This window comes from Hyperolius riggenbachi, chromosome 3 (genome assembly GCF_040937935.1).
Source record: "Hyperolius riggenbachi isolate aHypRig1 chromosome 3, aHypRig1.pri, whole genome shotgun sequence".
Taxonomy (NCBI): domain Eukaryota; kingdom Metazoa; phylum Chordata; class Amphibia; order Anura; family Hyperoliidae; genus Hyperolius; species Hyperolius riggenbachi.
In genome coordinates, this window is record NC_090648.1 from 146,869,684 (window position 1) to 146,890,904 (window position 21,221).

Here is a 21,221-nt window from a genome sequence, read left to right on the forward strand (position 1 = left end):
AGGGGAAACCCTAACAATTTACCTTCCAGTAACACACAGCTAATGACAGAATGTTTCCACTACTACTCCTCATAGGTGATTCCTGCTGCCTTTTTTTCCTGCCTACATGTGTGCTACCATCTTTCCTGTCATGCTAACATTATGCACTGCAGCGTAATTAAATTCTGTGCATTATTTTGGTTACTATGCACAATGAGTCTACTCTGTTATCTGAAGTATTCCATCACCCCTCTTCCACCACCGGGTGTTGCTGCACCCCTGACACTATCTTCTGAGCCCTCAGCCTCGATAGCATGTAATAACATGTGATCAAAAGTCAGAAGAGGATGATGGGAGTATAGCCCCGCGGGTGGATGAAAAGGAGAAGCCGGTCCAGCATGCAGAACAGGTAACTATAAAAATGCTCCCTTCACAGCTCTGCATGACCTCAGTAGGCAGAACAAGAAATCCAGATACCATATCTATAGCTTAGGTAGGGCTCACACTTACTGTAAGTCCGTGGAAAGTGGCTGCGGTTTTCCACAGATGATTTTTCATTTGTATCATGTGTTAAAGAGACTCTGAAGTCCGAAAATGCCCCTTTTTTGCCAGTCCTGTTAAGCATTAATGGGTTAGCTGAAACGCCCCTAAAACGAGGCTTTATACACCCCCAAATACCAGGGCAAAAATCCACGACTTTCCTGGTCGTGAATTTTGCTGCCCGGGGAGGCAGAGCTTTGAGCTGCAGCTCTGCCTCCATTCACATCAATTGCCCACGGATCTCCGCCTCCTCCCCACCCCTCTCAGTAAAAGAAGACTGGGAGGGGCGGGAGGAGGCGGAGATCCGTGGGAGACGCGAATGGAGGCAGAGCTGCAGCTCAAAGCTCTGCCTCCAACAGGAAGGAGCCCCGCAATTTGCCCCGGGCATTCCGGGGTGAATAAAGCCTCATTTTGCAGCGGGATAGTGGCGTTTCAGCTAACCCATTAAAGCTTAACAGGACTGGCTAAAAAAAGGGTAATTTTCTGAGGCTTCTGTCTCTCTTTAAATGTGGACGTCACCTATAGTTGGAAGAAGGCACTTGACTGTGGGCTATGGAAATTGCATGCAGTGTGCAGCAAGTTTTTTTTCTGCATGCGGGAACTGCACCTAAATGTGAACGGGCCCATTTATTAACATGACCTGTCACATCTGCATGCAAGGAAACCATGCACAATCCCCTCAAGTGTCACATACAGATACCTTCTTCCTGGTTCATTGTTTTCAGAAGAGAGATAAGATTCTGGAATTTGAGAAGAGGACAAAACTAACATAAACAGGAAGTGGATGTATCGCCTAATCATCTCATTTCTGCCTAGGGTCTTCAGCAAAAAAACTTAGGACATCATAGTATTCAGTCTCCTTTTTTCACATTTTAAATCTACCTCTTCAGTTAACTATACAACCTATCCTAGTTACTCTTCAGACTTTGATTCCCTTCTTCCTTCATTTGTTCATGTTGTCTCGCAGTGCCACCTCAGCTGTAGTTTATAGGCCGCCAAAGGTGCCCATTCTAAATTACAGATTTACAGCTGGTAATTTAAAGGATACCCAAGGTTACATGTGACATGATGAGGTAGACATGTGTATGTACAGTGCCTAGCACACAAATAACTATGCTGTGTTCTTTTTTTCTTTCTCTGCCTGATAGAGTTAAATATCAGGTATGTAAGTGGCTGACTCAGTCCTTAACTCAGACAGTAAGTGACTACAGTGTGTCCCTCACTGATAAGAAATTCCAAATATAAAACACTTTTCCTAGCAGAGAATCGCTTCTGAGAGCAAGAAAGAGGTAAAAAGGGGAATTTCTTATCAGTGAGAGTCACACTGTAGTCACTTCCTGTCTGAGTCAGGACTGAGTCAGCCACTTACATACCTGATATTTAACTCTTTCAGGCAGAGAAAGAAAAAAAGGAACACAGCATAGTTATTTGTGTGCTAGGCACTGTACATACACATGTTTATCTCATCATGTCACATGTCACTACAGGTATCCTTTAAGCACCAGATGCGCATTAGAAGCAGTGGAGTTTCTCTACCCTATAGTGGGGAGGACAGTGGCAGGGACAACGGTGTAGTTTGGCTACTCAAGTGTACGCCTTAACTCTACCTAACGCCCCCTATTCTTTGCATTTTTTTGTACATGTTCTACCACAAGGTATCATTGTATTTGTCATTTATGTGTGTATTTATTTGTAATTATTAAGTATTTATTTTATCCACCTATGGTTATATTGTGCTTAATACAGCCCCAAAGAAGGTAACAGGCTATATGAATCAACACTTATAGTAATATACACAATAACTACACATTAAAGAAAATCTGTAATGAAAAAACTCCTCTGGGGGGTACTCACCTCGGGTGGGGGAAACCTCCGGATCCTATTGAGGCTTCCCCCGTCCTCCTCGGTCCCACGGCGGCGGCGAAAATCCTCCCGGAGCGGCGGTGATGTAAATATTTACCTCTTGGCTCCAGCGCAGGCACAGTATCCACTCTTCCCACGGAGATAGGCGAAAATAACCGATTTCCGTCGGGCCGCTCAACTGCGCAGGCGCAAGTCTTCTGCACCGACACAGTAGAGCGGACCCGACGGAGATCGTCTATTTCTGCCTATCTCCGTCAGAAGAGCCGCAACAGTGCCCCCGCTGGAGCCAGAAAAGGTAAATATTGCACAGCGAAACAAATTGTCGGCTGTGCGTTCTGGGGGCTGCAGCGAGACCGCCGTGGGACACAGGAGGACGGGGGATGCCTCGATAGGGTCCAGAAGCTTCCCCCTACTGAGGTGAGTACCCCCCAGGGGAGCTTTTTTTTCAGTACAGGTTTTCTTTAAAAACAAAAGTTTGCTTTCTTAAAAAGGAAAGAATTTTTCGATAATTCAGGTTGGAGTGAGGTCCGAGATGTCTCCCAGTGCATCACTGCTGAATATATGCAAATTAACTATTGTTGCCCTTAGAAGCTAAACACACCTCCAGATCTGCTGGAATGCAATGATGTGTCAGCTTGTTAATTTGTACAGAGCCATAATAATCCAACATGCATACAGACTGTTTCGGATTGGTTGATCCTCATCAGTGCATGACATGGATTATTTTGGCTCTACGGAGTAGGGCTTGAAACACTGAGGGGTACAGACTAACCAGCAAGCTCATGGTGACCCAGAACTCATTGGAGTGTGTGAGGGGCTACAATGGTCATCTCAAAGCTCACTCCAATCCACTGAATTATTGCAAATTCTCTCTGTTTTAGGAAAGCAGACTTGTTTTCCATAGCATTTTAGTAAGGGGGCTTTTAGGACCATTGTAGCCCCTCACACACTCCAATGAGTTCTGGTTCACCATGAGCTTGCTGGTTAGTCTGTTTTTTCGCCTATGTTTTTCTAAGCTGTTTGTTGAAAAATGTAGCAATCTGTGTGTCCTGAGAAAACATACAAAAAGTCAATTCTGTAGCTACTGACTTCCCAGAAGTCCTTGAGATGACATACCTCATTGTCACAGATGAGGAGCTGTGTCTTTTGTATCTGAATGTAGCGATCTTTCCACAGTCCCAGCAGCCCACTGCTTCTCTTCAGCCAGCCGGCCTTGTGGATCACAATAGCTTCTGGGGGGGAGACACTGCTCCCCTTTTCGCCCTGGAGCACAAATACAGAAAAAGCGTCAGAGTGAATGGGCAGAACATACACGGATTACAACTTGATCTTGCTTTTGTTTAATTTGTCCTTCAGTGGAAATGATCAGGCAAATGCAAGCATTCCAGTTTTGCAGGCAAATAGCATGCAGCCTACATCTAATCCCATTAAATATAAGCAGCTACTGCCAGTGGCGTAACTAGAAATCATTGGGCCCCCCTGCGAAACTTTGATTGGGGGCCCCCCTTGACCCTACTGAACACTGAATAGGGACTGTCTGCAAATCTGTGTCTGCAAAACTTTGTACGATTCCTCATCAGTGGCTGAGCAGATGCAGTCATTAGAAACAATGTGTAGAAAGCAGAATTTTTTTTCTCCATACCCTTAGTTGTCAGTCTCTAAGGACCGGTAAAAAAAAGAAACTCCTCCCCCACGGGGCCCCCTGCAGCTTCTGGGCCCCCTGCAGCTGCATCCCTTGCAGGGTCTATTGTTACGCCCCTGGCTACTGAATTGGTCTGGCTCATTTCCATACATGTCAAATTATTTATGCTGCTTTTCTGGCATATGTTTTGATTTGACCACCATGTGAGGCTGATAGTTGAAATTTCTGTATACGCCGACTAACGCGATTGAGCACGTTACCGGGGCTGATCGCGGCTGAACGGCAGACTGCGGGAGGACGACGAGGGACTCACATGTGCTTATGCTGCTGGAGGGAGCTGCGGGTGAGTATCAAATCTTCTTTCCCTTACAGCTCTGGTTTCCTTTAAAGCCCTTTCTATAATGTGCTTTCTGATGATGAACCCAAATGGGCACCTGAGTGTGGGCTATGGGAATCACACGCAGTGTGCTATATGATGCAGTGCACTTAAGAGCCTATTTCTACTATGCCTGAATCTGGTCTGAATCTGCAGTGTTTCCCCGAATGCCTGTATCACTAATGACTTGCCGTCCAGATCGCACTGCGGTGCGAATATAGAGCACATACTGCAGATTTCGGCAGTTTGCAGCCTAATTCCTATTCGCTTGCATGGCACAGCAAAGCAATTCGGGCTACATCCCTATACGTGAACAAGCCCATTTATTAACATGGGCTGTCACAGTTGGTGTGATTCTACATGTGGGGAAACCATGTTCAATCTCTTCAAGTGCGCCCCCTGCCTGAGTCACCTACAAATGCCTTCTTCCTGGTTCATTATTTGAAGAAGCAGTAGAGTGTTGTGCTATTATTTGAAGGAGGATAAGATTCTAGACTTTTGGGAAGAGGACAAAGGAAGTGGCTGTATCACCTAACCATCTACATCGGGATTTTGACAAGAATACTTTGACATCTTTGCATTCGGCCCTCTTTAAAGAGACTCTGTAACCAAAATTTCATCCTTTTTTCTACCATCCTACAAGTTCCTAAACCTATTCTAATGTGCTCTGGCTTACTGCAGCTCTTTCTACTATCACCGTCTCTGTAATAAATCAATGTATCTTTCCCCTGTCGGACTTGTCACCCTGTGTCTGGAAGGCTGCCAACTCTTCCGTGCTGATCTGTTATGCATGCCCTCCCCCCTCCACGCCCCTCTCTGCACACTCCAGTGTGTGTGTTATTTACATAAGCCAGCAGCGTCTCTGCTTTCTTATCAGTGAGAGAAGAGAGCTGGATAAAAAATCTCCTCTGTTATGCTGGGAATACACGGTTCGTTTTTGCCTTCGTTTAAACCTTCGTTTCGATTGTGCCTTTTGTCCTTTTCGATCCCGAAATAATCGGTCATACGGTTAATATCACCACCCACGGTTTCGTTTTTTTTTTCGATTCTGATGGTTTCGTTTTTCCAATGATCGAAGGCTGCAAAGAAACGAAACGAAAATCCCTTTTTACAGGGACGGACTAGCATAAACGAATATATAATCGATCTGAACAGCCATCAAGCCTACCAATGGCTCGATTAGATGGATAAAGAGAGATAATATCAAACATGTTCGATCACTAGTCGTTCGTTTTTGGGGTCTATTAATCGAAACTATAATGAGATTATGACTATTTTCACATACGTTTTCAACACTCGATTCGTTTACCGAACGAATCGAAGGTTTAAACGAAGGCAAAAACAAACCGTGTATTCCCAGCATTAGGCTGTAAAAGGAGCTGGCTGACACATACTGAGGAATTACAGACAGGGCAGAGCTGTCTGCAGGAAGAAACGATCAGCCTGTCACTAGTATTCAGTGTATGAGAGCTGCAGGGGGACAGAAGGTAAACACACAAATTATCTCTTGAGATTCAAAAGGAAGGCTGTATACAGCCTGCTTGTGTATGGATGTATTTTCTATGTGTGGACATACTGTACATCAACCTACTTCCGGTTTTGGTGGCTATTTTGTTTGTTTATAAACAAACTTTTTAAAACTGTTTTTGACTACTTTTAATGTGGCGGGGAGCGGCGAAATTGTGACAGAGGGTAATAGGAGATGTCCCCTAATGCACTGGTATGTTTACTTTTGTGCGATTTTAACAATACAAATTCTCTTCAAAAAATAAAAAAAGAACATCAGTTACAGTAAATATACAATCCCCAGGTAAGTAATTCTGCTATTATTTATTTCGCCTTATGTATCCTTTAAGATGGTCACACATGATACAATTTTCCTATATTTCTTTTCTGTTTGAGAATTACAGTAAATTTTTCTGATTGAGTGTAACATTTTAGAAATCTGACCAATGTACCACAGCTGTTCAATTATGAAAAAAATTGCTTGGATCTGAATTTTTCATCAGGACTAATTCACACTTCAAGAACTTTTCGGAGCATTTTGTAATTTTAAAAGCTCTTGCTATTGTAAACCTATGTGTATGTTCACACTGGAGCGACGTGATTTTGTAAAAATCCCCCATAGGATTGCATTAGCAAGAGCTTTTAAAATCTCTAGCATTTAAAAAGCTCTTGGAGGCCCAGTGCTCACCAAAAACCTCTAGCAGATCTGCAAAATGCTAGAGCAGGGGTCTCAAACTCGCGGCCCGCAGGCCATTTGCGGCCCTCGATACAATATTTTGTGGCCCTCGCCAGCAAAAGCTTCCTTATAGTTCGCTTTAGTGCTCCCTAGTAATCCGCCGCATCCCTGCCGCTAAACGAGGGCTGCAGAGCCACCAAAGCGCCCGGGGGGGCAATCCGCCGGCATTTCCTGGAAGGGGCAGAGCTTTCAGCTTCAGCTCTGCCCCTCCTGACGTCAATCGCCGCATGGATCGCCGCCTCTCCCCGCCCCTCTCTGTGAAGGAAGAGTGAGAGGGGCGGGCAGAGGCGGCGATGCGACGCGATTGTGAAATTCCTTATGCGGCCCAGCCTCATCCTGACTTTGCCTCCTGCGGCCCCCCAGGTAAATTGAGTTTGAGACCCCTGTGCTAGAGGTTTTTGAAGCAGATTTTCTAAACATGCCTAGCATTTTTTTTGCAGCATTTTTGTGTAGCAGATTACAAATATTGTTACAGTAAAGCTGTTACTGAACAGTTTCTGTAACAAAAATGCCTGGAAAACCGCTCTGATGTAGCATTTTTCAGAGCGGTTTTCCACTTTCCTATACTTTAACATTGAGGCAGAAACGCCTCAGAAATCTAAAAAATGCTGCAGCCCCTGAGTTTGCGTTTGTGGAAAAAACGAGCAGCTCTGGTGTTCACCATCCCATTCACTTTCATTAGCCAAGCGTTTTTCCCCCTGCAAGCGTTTTAAAAAACGCTTCAGAACCGCTCTGGTGTGCACCAGCCCGTAGTGTGAATCAGTCCAGATTCCTATTGATATTGTTACTGTTAGGCCGTGTTCACAGTGCCTAGTTGCGTTGCAGAATGATTCTGCATGTCATCTCACTGCCGATACAGTTCTATGGGCCTGTTCACATCTCTGCGTTGTTACTGAACGGGTTATTCTAACTCGCTACATGCAGGCTTTGTACTACAGTCTACGGCCAGTCTCCATTGCAGTTCACACTCATTATAACGTGTGCATTATGCAACTGACCACTGTGAACCTAGCCTTACAGTTATTGCTCTGTGTAGTCTCAGTTGTTTTGAATTTAGTACTGGCTGATTTTTTTTAAGCAATGTTATAGGGTCCCATATAGGGTCACTTGTTCACTAAACCCTGAGAGTATTTAAAAATAATTTTCAAAATGTGGCTATATATTCAACACTATTATCCCGGTCTGTTAAACTAGTCTTCTGCTAATAAAAATGTTTTGATGACAAGAAATTGACCATCTACCCTACGCCAATCAATTTTCAGAAAAATTGATCAGAAAAAATAATCCGCTCCCAATTGATATTCATAAAAACATGAAATCCAAATCAGAGTTCTAGCTCAAATAAAAGGAAAGGTTTTCTGTACAACCGATCGCTTTCATCAAATTGCTGTAAAATCAAATCTTTTTATAGTAATGTGTGTGGCCACCTTTCTTCCATACTACATACAATTTGCATTACATTCCTATGCAAGCCAGCAGAACTGGGACAAGGTCCTCCAGCACCCAAGGTTGAGACACCAAAGTGCACCCCTCCATCCCTCCCACCCCAGCCATCACACACTGATTGCTATTGGACTAAAGGCCCACACACAGGGCGTACAAATGTCTGTACAGACACGTGTTGAGTGACGGTTCGTGCATCAGTTCGTTCATGTGGACACGGCAAGCGACAAAGACTGTCAGCAGACTGTCTGCAGACACAGCCATGTTTGAGCGATTCAGCTGGTGAATCTCTTGTGACCTTTGTCTCATGAACCGTCGCTTAGTCTGTTGGTGCCCTGTCGTGTGTACGAAAGTCTACTACAGACAGCAGAGTAGCTACCATAGTACTACTACTATACGTAGTCTGTGTCAGACAGCTACTGTCATTTCTTCACTCTTTCTGTTGTCACGTGTGTACAACTGTTGCGAACTCAAATTGTCACTGCCATAAATATGCTGTTGTCTCTTGTCTGTTTGTCCCTGTCTCACAACTACAGACAAATGTATGCCGTGTGTATGGGCCATGAGAGGTGCCCCAGGCCCCCAACCTCCCAACACCTTAATCTTTAGTTATCTGGCTTGCAGTCACTGCCATGTATCCCCTTTTCTTATTTCTCTCATACTTAATAGGGGAATGATAGCTGAGTGAGTTGTGCGCCCCATCCTGCTCTGTGCCCTGAGGCTGAAGCCTCTCTGCCTCTGCCCTGCAAGCCAGAACTGTTAGCAAACCTGTTTTACTTATGCAAAAACTAAATTTTAAAAGTAGAGCGTTATATATGCAGTGCTCTTATGGTCTGTTTTCTCAGCTGCTGCATTGGTAACTACTGCTGTGCATGCTGTTTATTACAGCATCCAGCATCCTATGTATGTATGTGAATGATATCCAGGCCACAGGGAGATGTGCTGGGTCAGTATATGTGGACAGCTGGAATCACTATGTTGTTTATGGGAAAGTGAGAGGGAAATATGATGTGGAAATGACCAGGTAACCGGGACAAAGGGGAATCACACAGAGGAAGCTGGATAAACAATGAGATACAGCCAGAAATAGCAGAGAGGAGGGGCTGTGTGGATGGCTATAGGGAGAGGCAGAGATGGAAACTATTTCTCAGTATTTCTCATTAGACTATGATGATACCTCAGACTTGGGTTTATACTTCAGGTGTAATTGCTGTTATAAGGTTATTATTATTATTTAGTATTTATATAGCGCCGACATCTTCCGCAACACTTTACATAGTATGTTGTCTTGTCACTAACTGTCCCTTTAGAGGGGCTCACAATCTAATCCCTACCATAGTTATAGTCTATGTACAGTATGTATCCATACCTCCCAACTTTTTGAGATGAGAAAGATGGACACTTAAGCCAAGCCCCTGCCACACCTCTGGTCACACTCCCACCACGCCCATAGTCACGCATACTATAAAGATTTCATAAGAAAAATATGTTGTTTTATAATTCAAACCACACTGGTCCTTTCTATCCTGGTTAATCTTCCTTCATAGTAACATTTTAAAATGAGTTATATCAATTTAAAGGATGGGAAGATTAGAGTCAAACACATTTTTAGTATAGAAATATATATATTTACCGGTATATAGAAAGAGGGACAAAGTCCCGAAAGATGGACAAATGAGGGGAAAAGAGGGACAGAGGGACAGGGCTCCCAAAAAGGGACTGTCCCTCCAAAAGAGGGACAGTTGGGAGCTATGTGCAGTGTTGCCAACCTCTCACGTTATTTTTTACTGACAAATGCCTTAAAATTTACTGACAACATTTTTTTTACTGACAAAATCCCCTGCGCGCTGAAAAATGGGCATGGTCACACAGCAGAATGTGGGCGTGGTCATGGGTGGGGCCAAATATACATGATTTTAGTAGTGCTGTAAAAGGTCTGTCGGGGAAGTTTGAGCTCTGCCATAGTGTCCCCCTCCCCCCCTTCCCCCAAAATACATGTAATCTTACAGCATTTCACCAAAAATCCACGTAAAAATAGAGATAATATGGCAGTGGTTCCCTAAAAATAGTTGTAATCTGACAGCAGCGATTCCCACAAAATACACATAATCTGGCAGTAGTTCCCCAAAATACACTTAATCTGACAGCAGTGGTTCCCCAAAAATAGGTAGCCCCAGGTCTATAGGTGTCCACAGAATAGGTGGCCAGCAGTATAGATGTCCCCAGAACAGGTAGCCAGGGGTAGAGATGTCCCCAGAACAGGTAGCCAGGAGTATATGTGCCCAGTATATGTAGCCACTAGCCAGAGGTATATGTCCCCAGTATATGTAGGCAGGAGTATATGTGCCCAGTATATGTAGGCAGGGGTATATGTGCCCAGTATATGTAGCCAGGGGTATAAGTCCCCAGTATATGTAGTCAGAGGTTTATGCCCCCATTATATGTAGGCAGGGGTATATGTCCCCAGTATATGTAGGCAGGTATATATGTGCCCAGTATATGTAGGCAGGGGTAAATGTGCCCAGTATATGTAGCCAGGGGTATATGTCCCCAGTATATGTAGTCAGAGGTATATGTCCCCAGTATATGTAGGCAGGGGTATATGTCCCCAGTATATGTAGGCAGGTGTATATGTCCCCAGTATATGTAGGCAGGGGTATATGTCCCCAGTATATGTAGTCAGGGGTATATGTGACCAGTATATGTAGGCAGGGGTATATGTGCCCAGTATATGTAGGCAGGTGTATATGTCCCCAGTATATGTAGGCAGGGGTATATGTTCCCAGTATATGTAGGCAGGTGTATATGTCCCCAGTATATGTAGGCAGGTGTATATGTCCCCAGTATATGTAGTCAGGGGTATATGTGCCCAGTATATATAGTCAGGGGTATATGTGCCCAGTACATGTAGTCAGGGGTATATGTGCCCAGTATATGTAGTCAGGGGTATATGTGCCCAGTATATATAGTCAGGGGTATATGTGCCCAGTACATGTAGTCAGGGGTATATGTGCCCAGTATATGTAGGCAGATGTATATGTCCCCAGTATATGTAGGCAGGGGTATATGTCCCCAGTATATGTAGTCAGGGGTATATGTGCCCAGTATATGTAGGCAGGGGTATATGTTCCCAGTATATGTAGGCAGGTGTATATGTCCCCAGTATATGTAGGTAGGGGTATATGTCCCCAGTATATGTAGTCAGGGGTATATGTTCCCAGTGTATGTAGGCAGGTGTATATGTCCCCAGTATATGTAGGCAGGTGTATATGTCCCCAGTATATGTAGGCAGGTGTATATGTCCCCAGAATAGGTAGCCAGGTGTCCCCCCAGCAGGAGGGGAGCAGCGCAGAGAAGAGGGAGAGCTGTAGGATCAGCGGGGAAGGGGGGCCACCCCCTCCCTTCCCTCACCTTAGCTCTCCCCCTTCCCTCGCTCGCTCTCCCCTCCAGAACGAAGTGCTCCTGCGGTGGCTGGCAGCGGGTGGAACTTACCTCCGTCTCGTTGCAGGCGCGGGATGGATTTGCCGCTAGTCTGGTCCAGACCAGAGCAGTGGCACCAGAACTTCCGGTGCTTGGAGCGAGATGGAGGTAAGTTCCGCTCACTGCCAAACGCCGCATCGCACTTCGTTCTGGAGGGGAGAGCGAGCGAGGGAGGGAGAGCCCTAAGGTGAGGGAAGGAGGGGGGAGACGTCCGCCCTTCCCCACCGCTGATCCCACAGCTCTCCCTCTTCTCTGAGCTGCTTCCCTCCTGGCTCCTGCTTACAGGCCTTATGGACGCTGCTGAATTCCTCACGGAATTCACGGGCAGCTAAAATTGTAACAAAATTTACGGAATGCCCATAAATTTATGGGCGGTTGGCAACACTGGCTATGTGTATCAGTGTATGTATCGTAGTCTAGGGCCAATTTAGGGGGAAGCCAATTAACTTATCTGTATGTTTTTGGGATATGGGAGGAAACTGGAGTACCTGGAGGAAACCCACACAGACACTGGAAGAACATACAAGACAAGAGTGCTATTCACTACACCACCATGCTGCCCAGGATATACTGAACTTCATGTTCATATGCAGTATTGTATGCTCTGAGTAAAGCCTTGTACACATGTTAGATTACTGTCACCCTGGAGGGATTGGTACACAAATCCCTGGACACCAGTTCATGGCCAAGGCTGTGCAGACATGTCGCTAGCCTATAGGCTATGTCACTATGGAGGGGGAGGAGGGGCAATGTGACCTATTGAGGTCGCTGTACACACACACTATATTATAGCCCAAGGTGCTTTTTATCGTCTGTGTCGGTGGAGTTTAATCCAAAATGCATACAAACCTTTAGGCTAGGTTACGCTATGCAACTGGCCACTGTGAACCTAGCCTAAAGCATTTCTGATGTAAATCATGAAGAGAAAAGATTTTACAATGGGCAAACACTGACTAAATAATCTATAAATGAATACTGTAAACAATATGCAATTTTATTTATTATGCTATTTTCCCTACAGTTCCTCTTTAACATGAAAGCTGTATTGTAGGATGACATCTCAGAGCTGAATGGTTGCCATGGGAAACGAAAACACTTTTTGTTAATGGCTTTCATACACAAGGCTTGCTTGGAACAGCAGACATTTCCCAGTATGCACCAGGGACTCAATGTTGGCAGTAAATTGCCACAGAAAGTTTACTCTAATTACCTCACACACAAGAGGAGACAGTCACAGAGATTTTTACAGCTAACAATGAAGAACGTTCCAGATAGCAAAGTCATTTTATTCCACAGGAAAGTGTCTCTTTTAATCATGCTGCCCCTTGGTCTGAAAATGCAGTGTGCTTTGCAATCATTTCAGAAAACAAGAACTTTGGGGGGGGGTGGAAGTATATAACTTCCAGGTCTCCTTTCCATATGCCTCTGTCAAGGTACATAAACACGTCGATTTTTCCAAATGACCCGTCGTTTGGACGTCAAATCGGGAGTGTGTACACTCGGTCATTTAGCTGATAACGCTGGTTTTGATGGATCCGCCAGATCTCTCTCCACGCAGTCCTCCTTCTCCTCTATGACCCGGCGCGTGTTTACACATAACACGTGTGTAGCCGCCGCCCGCCCGGATAGGTTGATGATTGTTGCAGCTTCACACAAGGGCCCGGGGCGCAGAGAAAAAAAGGTAATGTGATGCGGAGCGGGGTGTATCAGTCAGGGACCCCCGATTTAGTTTGCCCCAGGGCCCCGGAGCCCCTTAAACCGGCCCTACCTCTGAGGAAGTTGCATTGTGGTCGAGAAAATTGTCAGATGACAAAAGTGATTTACTATAATTAATTAAATGTACACTATTCATAGGCAAACGCAGGGCGGGGGGTGGGGGGGAATTATAGCTGCCCAGAATCCCCCCTCAGACCAGGGCCGGTGCAGTGTCAGGGGCCAGGCACAAGCTGAGACACCAGAATATCTGCAGGTATCCTGTAGCTCACAGCACTGCTCCCTTTCTTTCCTTTAGGTATGAGCACAGCCCTGTGCCCTGCTGTGTGAATGCTTCACTATCCCCTTCATTACCAATGTTGGCTGTCCTCGTTATTATCTGTATCCAAACTGCTCCTGATCAATACCGTTGTTGGTCGGACGCCGGTCAGATGGGAAATTGCATTATGTGTACCCAGCATGATGTACTACCATATTATTATACTGTATTGTGTGAGGCTGAGGGAGAACTTTCAGGAATCTTCCCCCCCCCCCCCCATTGAAAAGCCTGGATTTGCCCCTGCTATTGTACACAACTGTTAATTGAATGTATAGATGGAGTGTGTAATAGGTAAAGTTTGACTTTATATGTGTTATTATGTATTATACTTTACTGGTGTCACTGTAAGCCCTGATTTCAATATTTAGAGTTCTAGTTAGAATACTCTATTTCAATGAAACAGCTTTCAGTTCATATTACACTTCTCAAGTGCACAAATAAAGGATCACAGTAATTTGTCTAATGGCGCTTTGAAAAGGATAAAAAGAAATAGACTTGTACTACTTCACGGTGCTGAAAAAATTGACCTATTAGTGCATGAAAAATTATGGAAAGCATCGGTAGCGGTATACTAATAGTGGGATAGCACTACGGTATTTAGGATTAGGACTATAGATACAATTGTTTATCACATCAGTATATTTACTCTTACTGTACAGTAGAGCTAAACTTTGTTTTTTAAATAAAACAAATTATATTTGCTTGAGCTCTACAAGTGGCCCCATTGGTAGTTAGAAAGTTTTGGCAGTTATAATTATACTGTATTCCTTCCCTCCTGTGACTGCTCTGGCCTCCCTTTGGTACACACTCTATATTGGGCAGCACGGTGGTGTAGTGATTAGCGCTCTTGCCTTGCAGCGCTGGGTCCCCGGTTCGAATCTCAGCCAGGTCAACATCTGCAAGGAGTTTGTGTGTTCTCCCCATGTCTACGTGGGTTTTCTCTGGGCACTCTGGTCTCCTACCACATCACAAAACATACAGATAAGATAATTGGCTTCCCCCTAAAATTGCCTCTAGACTACAATACATACACTACACGATATGGACATAGGACTCTGGTAGGGATTAGATTGTGAGCTCCTTTGAGGGACAGTTAGTGACTAGATTATATACTATGTACAGCGCTGTGGAAGATGTCGGCACTATATAAATACTAAATAATATGAAATGATAGGTCTGCTTTAAAAGAGACCCGAGGTATGAGACCTACAGAAGCTGCCATATGTATTTTCTTTTAAACAATACCAGTTGCCTGGCAGTCCTGCTGATCTTTCTGGTCAATGGTGTCCGGATCGCACACCTTAAACAAGCATGCAGCTAATCTCGTCAGATTTGTCAGAAACATCTGATCTGCATGCTTGTTCAGGGTCTATGGCTTAAAGTATTAGAGGCAGAGGATCAGCAGGACAGCCAGGCAATGAGCATTATTTAAAAGGAAATAAACATGTGTCAGCCTCCATAGCTCTCTTACCCTTGGGTTCCCTTTAAAATCCAATCAGATTCCACTTTAGTCTGGTGTGATAGCACAGAGTATCTCTAGTAGTGTAGTGTATCTTCAGCTCCACTTATCATTAATATCTGTCTCTGTGTACTGCTTAGTGATTTCCTGTAGGCTGGATTGGAGTGAAGCAACTTGTGGGTAGTTATGGTGTGAGTCAGCAAACGGAACTGAGCAGTATTCATACCACAAACTAGGAGTAACATCAGTGATGCAACCCAGAGCTACGCTAATATATTATTTTGGTAAGTTGACACTGTTTACAAAGTAAAAATTTCTGTTCTGATGCATGTTATTGGATTACCCAGAACTCAAACACAAATCACAGAACATCTGTTTGCTGTTGATTTGACTCCATTAACTTTCTGTTCCTCAGAATGTCCTCCTTGTATCCTCTATGGACAAAACAGGAACTGAAGAACCTAACATCTTTCCACCTTGCAAAGCAGCGGCTCTAACTGACAGTAATTAACACTGATAACACAGCAATACCTCCCTGTCATTCTTTAGGCGCTTACACACGCCAGATTTTTTAAAACTACGGGTCACCAGACTCAGTAGATCAGTCAAAACCAGCCTTATCAGTCAGATGACAGCCTGTACTCACATGCAAACTGTCGTCAGAACGACCGCCCTTGAGCGGGTCTGGTGACCCGTAGTTTTAAAAAATCCGGCGTGTGTAAGCGCCTTTACCCATTTCTGAGATGTAACAATTGATACTGATCTCTCATTTAATCCCCATGTAAACACATTAATCACCTCTAGTCCGGGGCGTAACTAGAAATCACTGGGCCCCCCTGCAAAACCTTGGATGGGGCCCCCTGCACACTGAATAGGGACTGTCTGCAAATTTTTGTCTGCAAAACTTTGTAGGATTCGTTATTAGTGGCTGAGCAGATGCAGTGATTAGAACAAATGTGCAGAGAGCAGAACGTTTTTTCTCTCCTTGCCCTTAGTTGTCAGTCTCTCAGGACAGGGCCCCCTGTGGCTTCTGGGGCCCCATGCGGCTTCATTCCTTGCAGGGTCTATTGTTACGCCCCTGCCTCTAGTGATCTGAAGTTAAAACTCCCACCATCCATACAGAAGATACAACTAAACTACTAGTGCTTGTCTGGGCCGGCTCTACCATGAAGCAGACTGAATCATGTGATCCAGGGCAGTAGACTGTAGGAGGCAGCGTCATCTCTACACTCAGCTGATCATTTCCAGTCTTCCCCTGTTCTCTGCTGCTTCTGCCTGACTCACGGAGCACAGAGCTTCCCTGTTGTTAGCCTGTCTGTGTGGCACGCCACTTACTTAAATATGCACTGCTTTTTACTAGCCCTACCTCCTCTTCATGTGCTGATCTGCCCTCTAGTTTCCCTGCACAGCTGTTGGCACTCAGCCACCCACCTACACATCCGTACTCAGCTAAACATCTATCAGCACCCATTCGCTCGCCTATCAGCATCCAGCCTAAAACAGGTAAAAAGGGTGGTGGTGGGGGGATCGCTTCAAGCAGTAAAAAGTATGAAACCTTCCGGTTGCCACCTGTACTCATTATGTACCTGACTGCTGCGGCAGCCTCCTCTGGTCTACCTTAAAGTGGATCCGAGATAAACATTTACTCATTGCATAATTCTGTTCCTTTCATATAGTGTATAGGGCATTCCTCAAGCCAAATACTTTTTTTGTTTTGTTTTAATACTCTAATTCCCTATAAACTAAACAAGACTCACCCACAGCTCCTTTTGTGCCGTGGCACTGTAGCAAGGGCTTATGGGAGCTCAGTCTGGGCAGGAGGAGGAGGTTACAAGCCAGAGATTTCAGAGGCAGACGGGAGGAGGGAGGGGGAGAAGGGATTGCATTTACACACAGGCAAGCTGATAGCATCTCCCGCCCTCAGCTTGTGACAATGTGACAAACAGAACATGGCTGCCCTCATTGTATTACAGGAATAAATAATCATAAACTTTTGAAGCTGTTTGCTAGATATGCTGTGTAGACTATCTAAACTTCAGATAAGATATATAGACAAGTGTGAGAAAGCGCGGAAAAGCCGCCGCGAGTACTCAGAGCAAGGCGGCTGATTCCGCGTCCAACGCGGCAGGTTGCGCACGTGGGTCTGCATCCACCGGCATGACGGAGCGCGATGGAACCGCCGCATGCCTTATGAACAAGGCGGCGGATTCCGCGTCAGACGCGGATGTTGGCACGCATAGGCATAATTCTGACAGTACTGCTGAACGCGGAGGAACCGCCGCATGCTTGGACAGCGGTGCGGCTGGTTCCGCATCCAACACAGCAGAAACATTACAACACATATCTGGTGTGGCTGGGACTGATAGTCCACACAGGTTCAGGAGGACGCGCGCGCGGAGAGGCAGAGTCTTTATGACAGTCAGAAGGGTGTCAGCTGACCAAGCCGGTCAGCTGACAATTCCAGCAGTTTTCATTGGTCCAGCACTTAGGGGTGGCGCTGGAGAGCGCTGGGGTATATATACTGGGTGCTGGTCATTTCTCTGGTGTCTGGCGTTGCGATCACTACGTGGTAGCACTCAGACCTTCTGTCAGTATCTGTGTTATTATCTGAGTTATTATCTAGACCAGTTTCCAAGGTGTTGATGACCAAGGAGCTCACACCTTAGTCTAGGAATCCTGTTACCATCTGTATTATTATCTAGACCAGTTCCGGGGTGTTGATGATCTTGGAGCTCACACCCAAGTCTAGGCATTGTTGATTATTTGTTATGACCTTCTGCTTTCCTGACCACTCTTCTGATCTTTGATTAGGTACTTCGCTATATCTGATACTCTGTTGCCAAACTCTGCTAGTCTTAGGATTCCGCATCTGTCTCCTGTCTCTGTACTTTATCTGTCTGTGTGTTAACGACCTGGCCTGTCCGACCTCGAGAACTATCTTCCCTGTTGAGAGATAGTTCCCTGTCCAGTCAGTGACACTTCACCTTTGGTGTCACTCACTCTCTGATCCTTCCCACACTCAGTCTGGCTCCGCCCCTTGGGGAGCATCAGACCAGTGGAAGGAACCTGTTTTCTAAGCAGTATCTCGTACTGCCTAGCACCCTCTACATGGGTGCTCTCCTCAAAGTATACGGTTGCACCAAACACTCATATTACTCAGGTGTCCAGAGGTTAGAGATATATCTGATTATTGGTGATACTGCAGATCATCAATAATCGGGTATATATCTGCATTCTCGGTGATACTGCAGATCACCGGTAATCAGATCCTCTCTGTATTACACCGATCGTTACAGAACGCCAGACCAAAAGACAAATGGACGCACACAGCCGTCTGGGCACACTTATCACTTCGGTGGATAACATCAACCAAGTGCTGGGTAGCCACCAGACTTTAATAGACGCACTGTCTGAATCCGTACAAACCCTCCAGACGGCTGTAGATGAAGTGCGATCCCCTCCTAGCACAGACATACGTATGCCTGTACCTGAAAATTTTTCTGGTCACAGATCTGACTTCCGAAATTTTAGGAGTAGAGTGTTGTCATACTTTGAGTTGAGACCTAGATCCTCAGGAACTATGGCCCAAAGGGTCACGTTCATAAAGACTCTATTATCAGGCGATTCTCAGACCTGGGCGTACAGTCTACCCGCCGGAGATTTAGCCTTAACCTCGGTAGATGAATTTTTTAACGCTATGGCAATAATTTACGACGATCCAGACATTGCCTCGACTTCTGAGCGGAAGCTCAAATTGTTGCGTCAAGGCAAGAGTCTGGTCGAGGAGTATGCTGCAGAATTTAGGAGGTGGTCAGTTTCAGCCAGGTGGGACACCTATGCCCTTTTAGACTGTTTCTTATCAGGGTTATCAGATGAGGTTTCTCATTTAATGTTAAGTCAGCCTGAACCTAGAACTGTCGATGAGGCCATTTCATCGGCCATTAGGATTGATCGCAGGTTACGTTATCAAAGGCAGACCCGGGGTAAAAACAATGTTAAGATGGTGCCCTACGCTGCGCCTCCTGTGACCCCACCTCCTTCCGTTTCTCCTCCACCCGAGCCAATGCAGATTGGTCGGTCCAGATTGTCTCAAGTGGAGCGGAGACGCAGGATTTCTGAGCAGTTGTGTCTTTATTGTGCAGAGGGGGGTCATAGAGTGCGGAATTGCCCTAAAAAGTCGGGAAACGCTACTGCCTAGGAGTAGTTGGGGGTAATACCCTAGGCGTACGACTCTTACCCCTAGAGGATAAACGGTTACTTCTTCCTTGCACGATTACATGGGAAGAAAAATCTGAAGTCTCTGAGGCCTTCATTGATTCAGGCTCAGCGGCTAATTTTATGGATTACGAATTTGCTAAGAAATTGGGTATTCCGCTCACCCCGGTAAAACCACCCATCCAGGTTACGGCAGTGGATGATTCCCCCCTGCAACGTAACCATCCTCTGTCTCAAACACCAGAGGTGGAGGTCACTATAGGGGTGCTGTACAGAGAGAAATTGCAGTTTTTTGTGTTACATATGACAACCTCCACAGTCATCCTTGGCATGCCGTGGTTACACCTTCACTCCCCTCAGATAAATTGGGCCACTGGTCAGCTAACAAGCTGGTCAGCCCATTGTTTCCATCATTGTTTAGTGAAGGTGACCTTGTGTCAGACCAGGATTCATTTAGAGGGAGTTCCGGAACAGTATTCCGAGTTTTCAGATGTGTTCTGTCCCAAGGCTGCCGATAAATTACCCCCACATCGCCCTTTCGATTGTCCCATCGATCTCCGATCTGGTTGTATGCCCCCTAGAGGTCATCTCTACAATTTATCTGGGCCGTAAAAAGTGGCCATGCAGGAGTACATCCGTGAAAACTTAGCTAAAGGATTCATTTGCCCTTCCCGGTCACCTGCAGGAGCAGGCTTCTTTTTTGTAAAGAAAAAAGACGGAGGCCTTCGGCCATGCATTGATTACCGAGGTCTGAATAAGATCAAAGTAAAAAATCGCTATCCATTGCCTTTGATAGACGATTTATTCACGCAGGTCTCTTCACGCTAAGATCTTTTCGAAATTGGACTTGCGAGGGGCATACAACCTGGTGCGGATCAGACAGGGCGATGAATGGAAAACGGCCTTTAACACACCCGATGGGCATTACGAGTACCTGGTGATGCCCTTCGGGTTGTGCAACGCCCCGGCCGTTTTTCAGGAACTTATTAATGAAGTATTCAGAGAAGTGTTGGGTAAATTTGTCCTGGTATACCTTGATGATATACTTATTTTCTCGGACAACCTCACCCAACACAGGGCTCACGTCAGATTTGTTCTGAGCAAGCTAAGACAGAACTTGCTTTATGCTAAATTGGAGAAATGCATTTTTGAAGCAACATTCGTCACTTTTCTGGGGTACATAATTTCCACCTCGGGCCTTTCTATGGATCCTGCCAAGGTCTCTGCTGTCCTGGAATGGCCTCAGCCAGTGGGACTAAAATCTCTCCAGAGATTTTTAGGATTCGCCAATTACTATAGAAGGTTCATAAAGCAGTACTCCACAGTCATAGCACCCCTCACCAGTCTCACAAAGAAAGGGGCAGATACCAACCACTGGTCCCCCGAAGCCCTGGCTGCTTTCTCCACTTTGAAAGAATTGTTTTGCTCTGCACCCATTTTGAGACACGTTGACACCTCCTATCCCTTTATTGTGGAGGTGGACGCCTTGGAGGTCGGGGTAGGGGCTGTGCTGTCTCAGCGCTCTGGGTTGCAGGGAAGATTACACCCGTGTGCCTATTTCTCTCGTAGGTTCTCACCAGCAGAGAAAAACTACGATATAGGCAACAGGGAGCTCCTAGCCATTAAACTGGCCTTTGAAGAATGGCGTCATTGGTTAGAAGGAGCAGAACATACGATTACAGTTTACACTGATCACAAAAATTTGGAATACATTGAGGGGGCTAAAAGATTAAGCCCCCATCAGGCTCGGTGGTCATTGTTTTTCTCGAGATTTAGATTTATTATTACGTACACTCCGGGTAGTAAAAACATTAAAGCGGATGCCCTGTCCAGATGTTTTGAACCGGAGACAGCACAGCCCTCAGACCCGGAGACTATTATCCCACAGAAAGTTGTGTTGGCAGCCACAGAGACTTGGAAAGACTGGACAGAGACTTTAAGTCCCTTCCA

At 45.5% G+C, this 21,221-nt stretch overlaps 1 protein-coding gene across 2 annotated transcripts in view; it reads right to left on the reverse strand.

Annotated features, from left to right (window-relative positions):
• Positions 1-21,221, reverse strand: part of PLEKHO2 (pleckstrin homology domain containing O2) — a 62,645-nt gene that overhangs the window by 25,406 nt on the left and 16,018 nt on the right. For both annotated transcript variants that reach the window (XM_068275086.1, XM_068275085.1), the window contains exon 2: positions 3,499-3,645. In XM_068275086.1, coding sequence (XP_068131187.1) covers positions 3,499-3,645 — 147 coding nt within the window. The remainder of the gene's footprint in view (positions 1-3,498; positions 3,646-21,221) is intronic.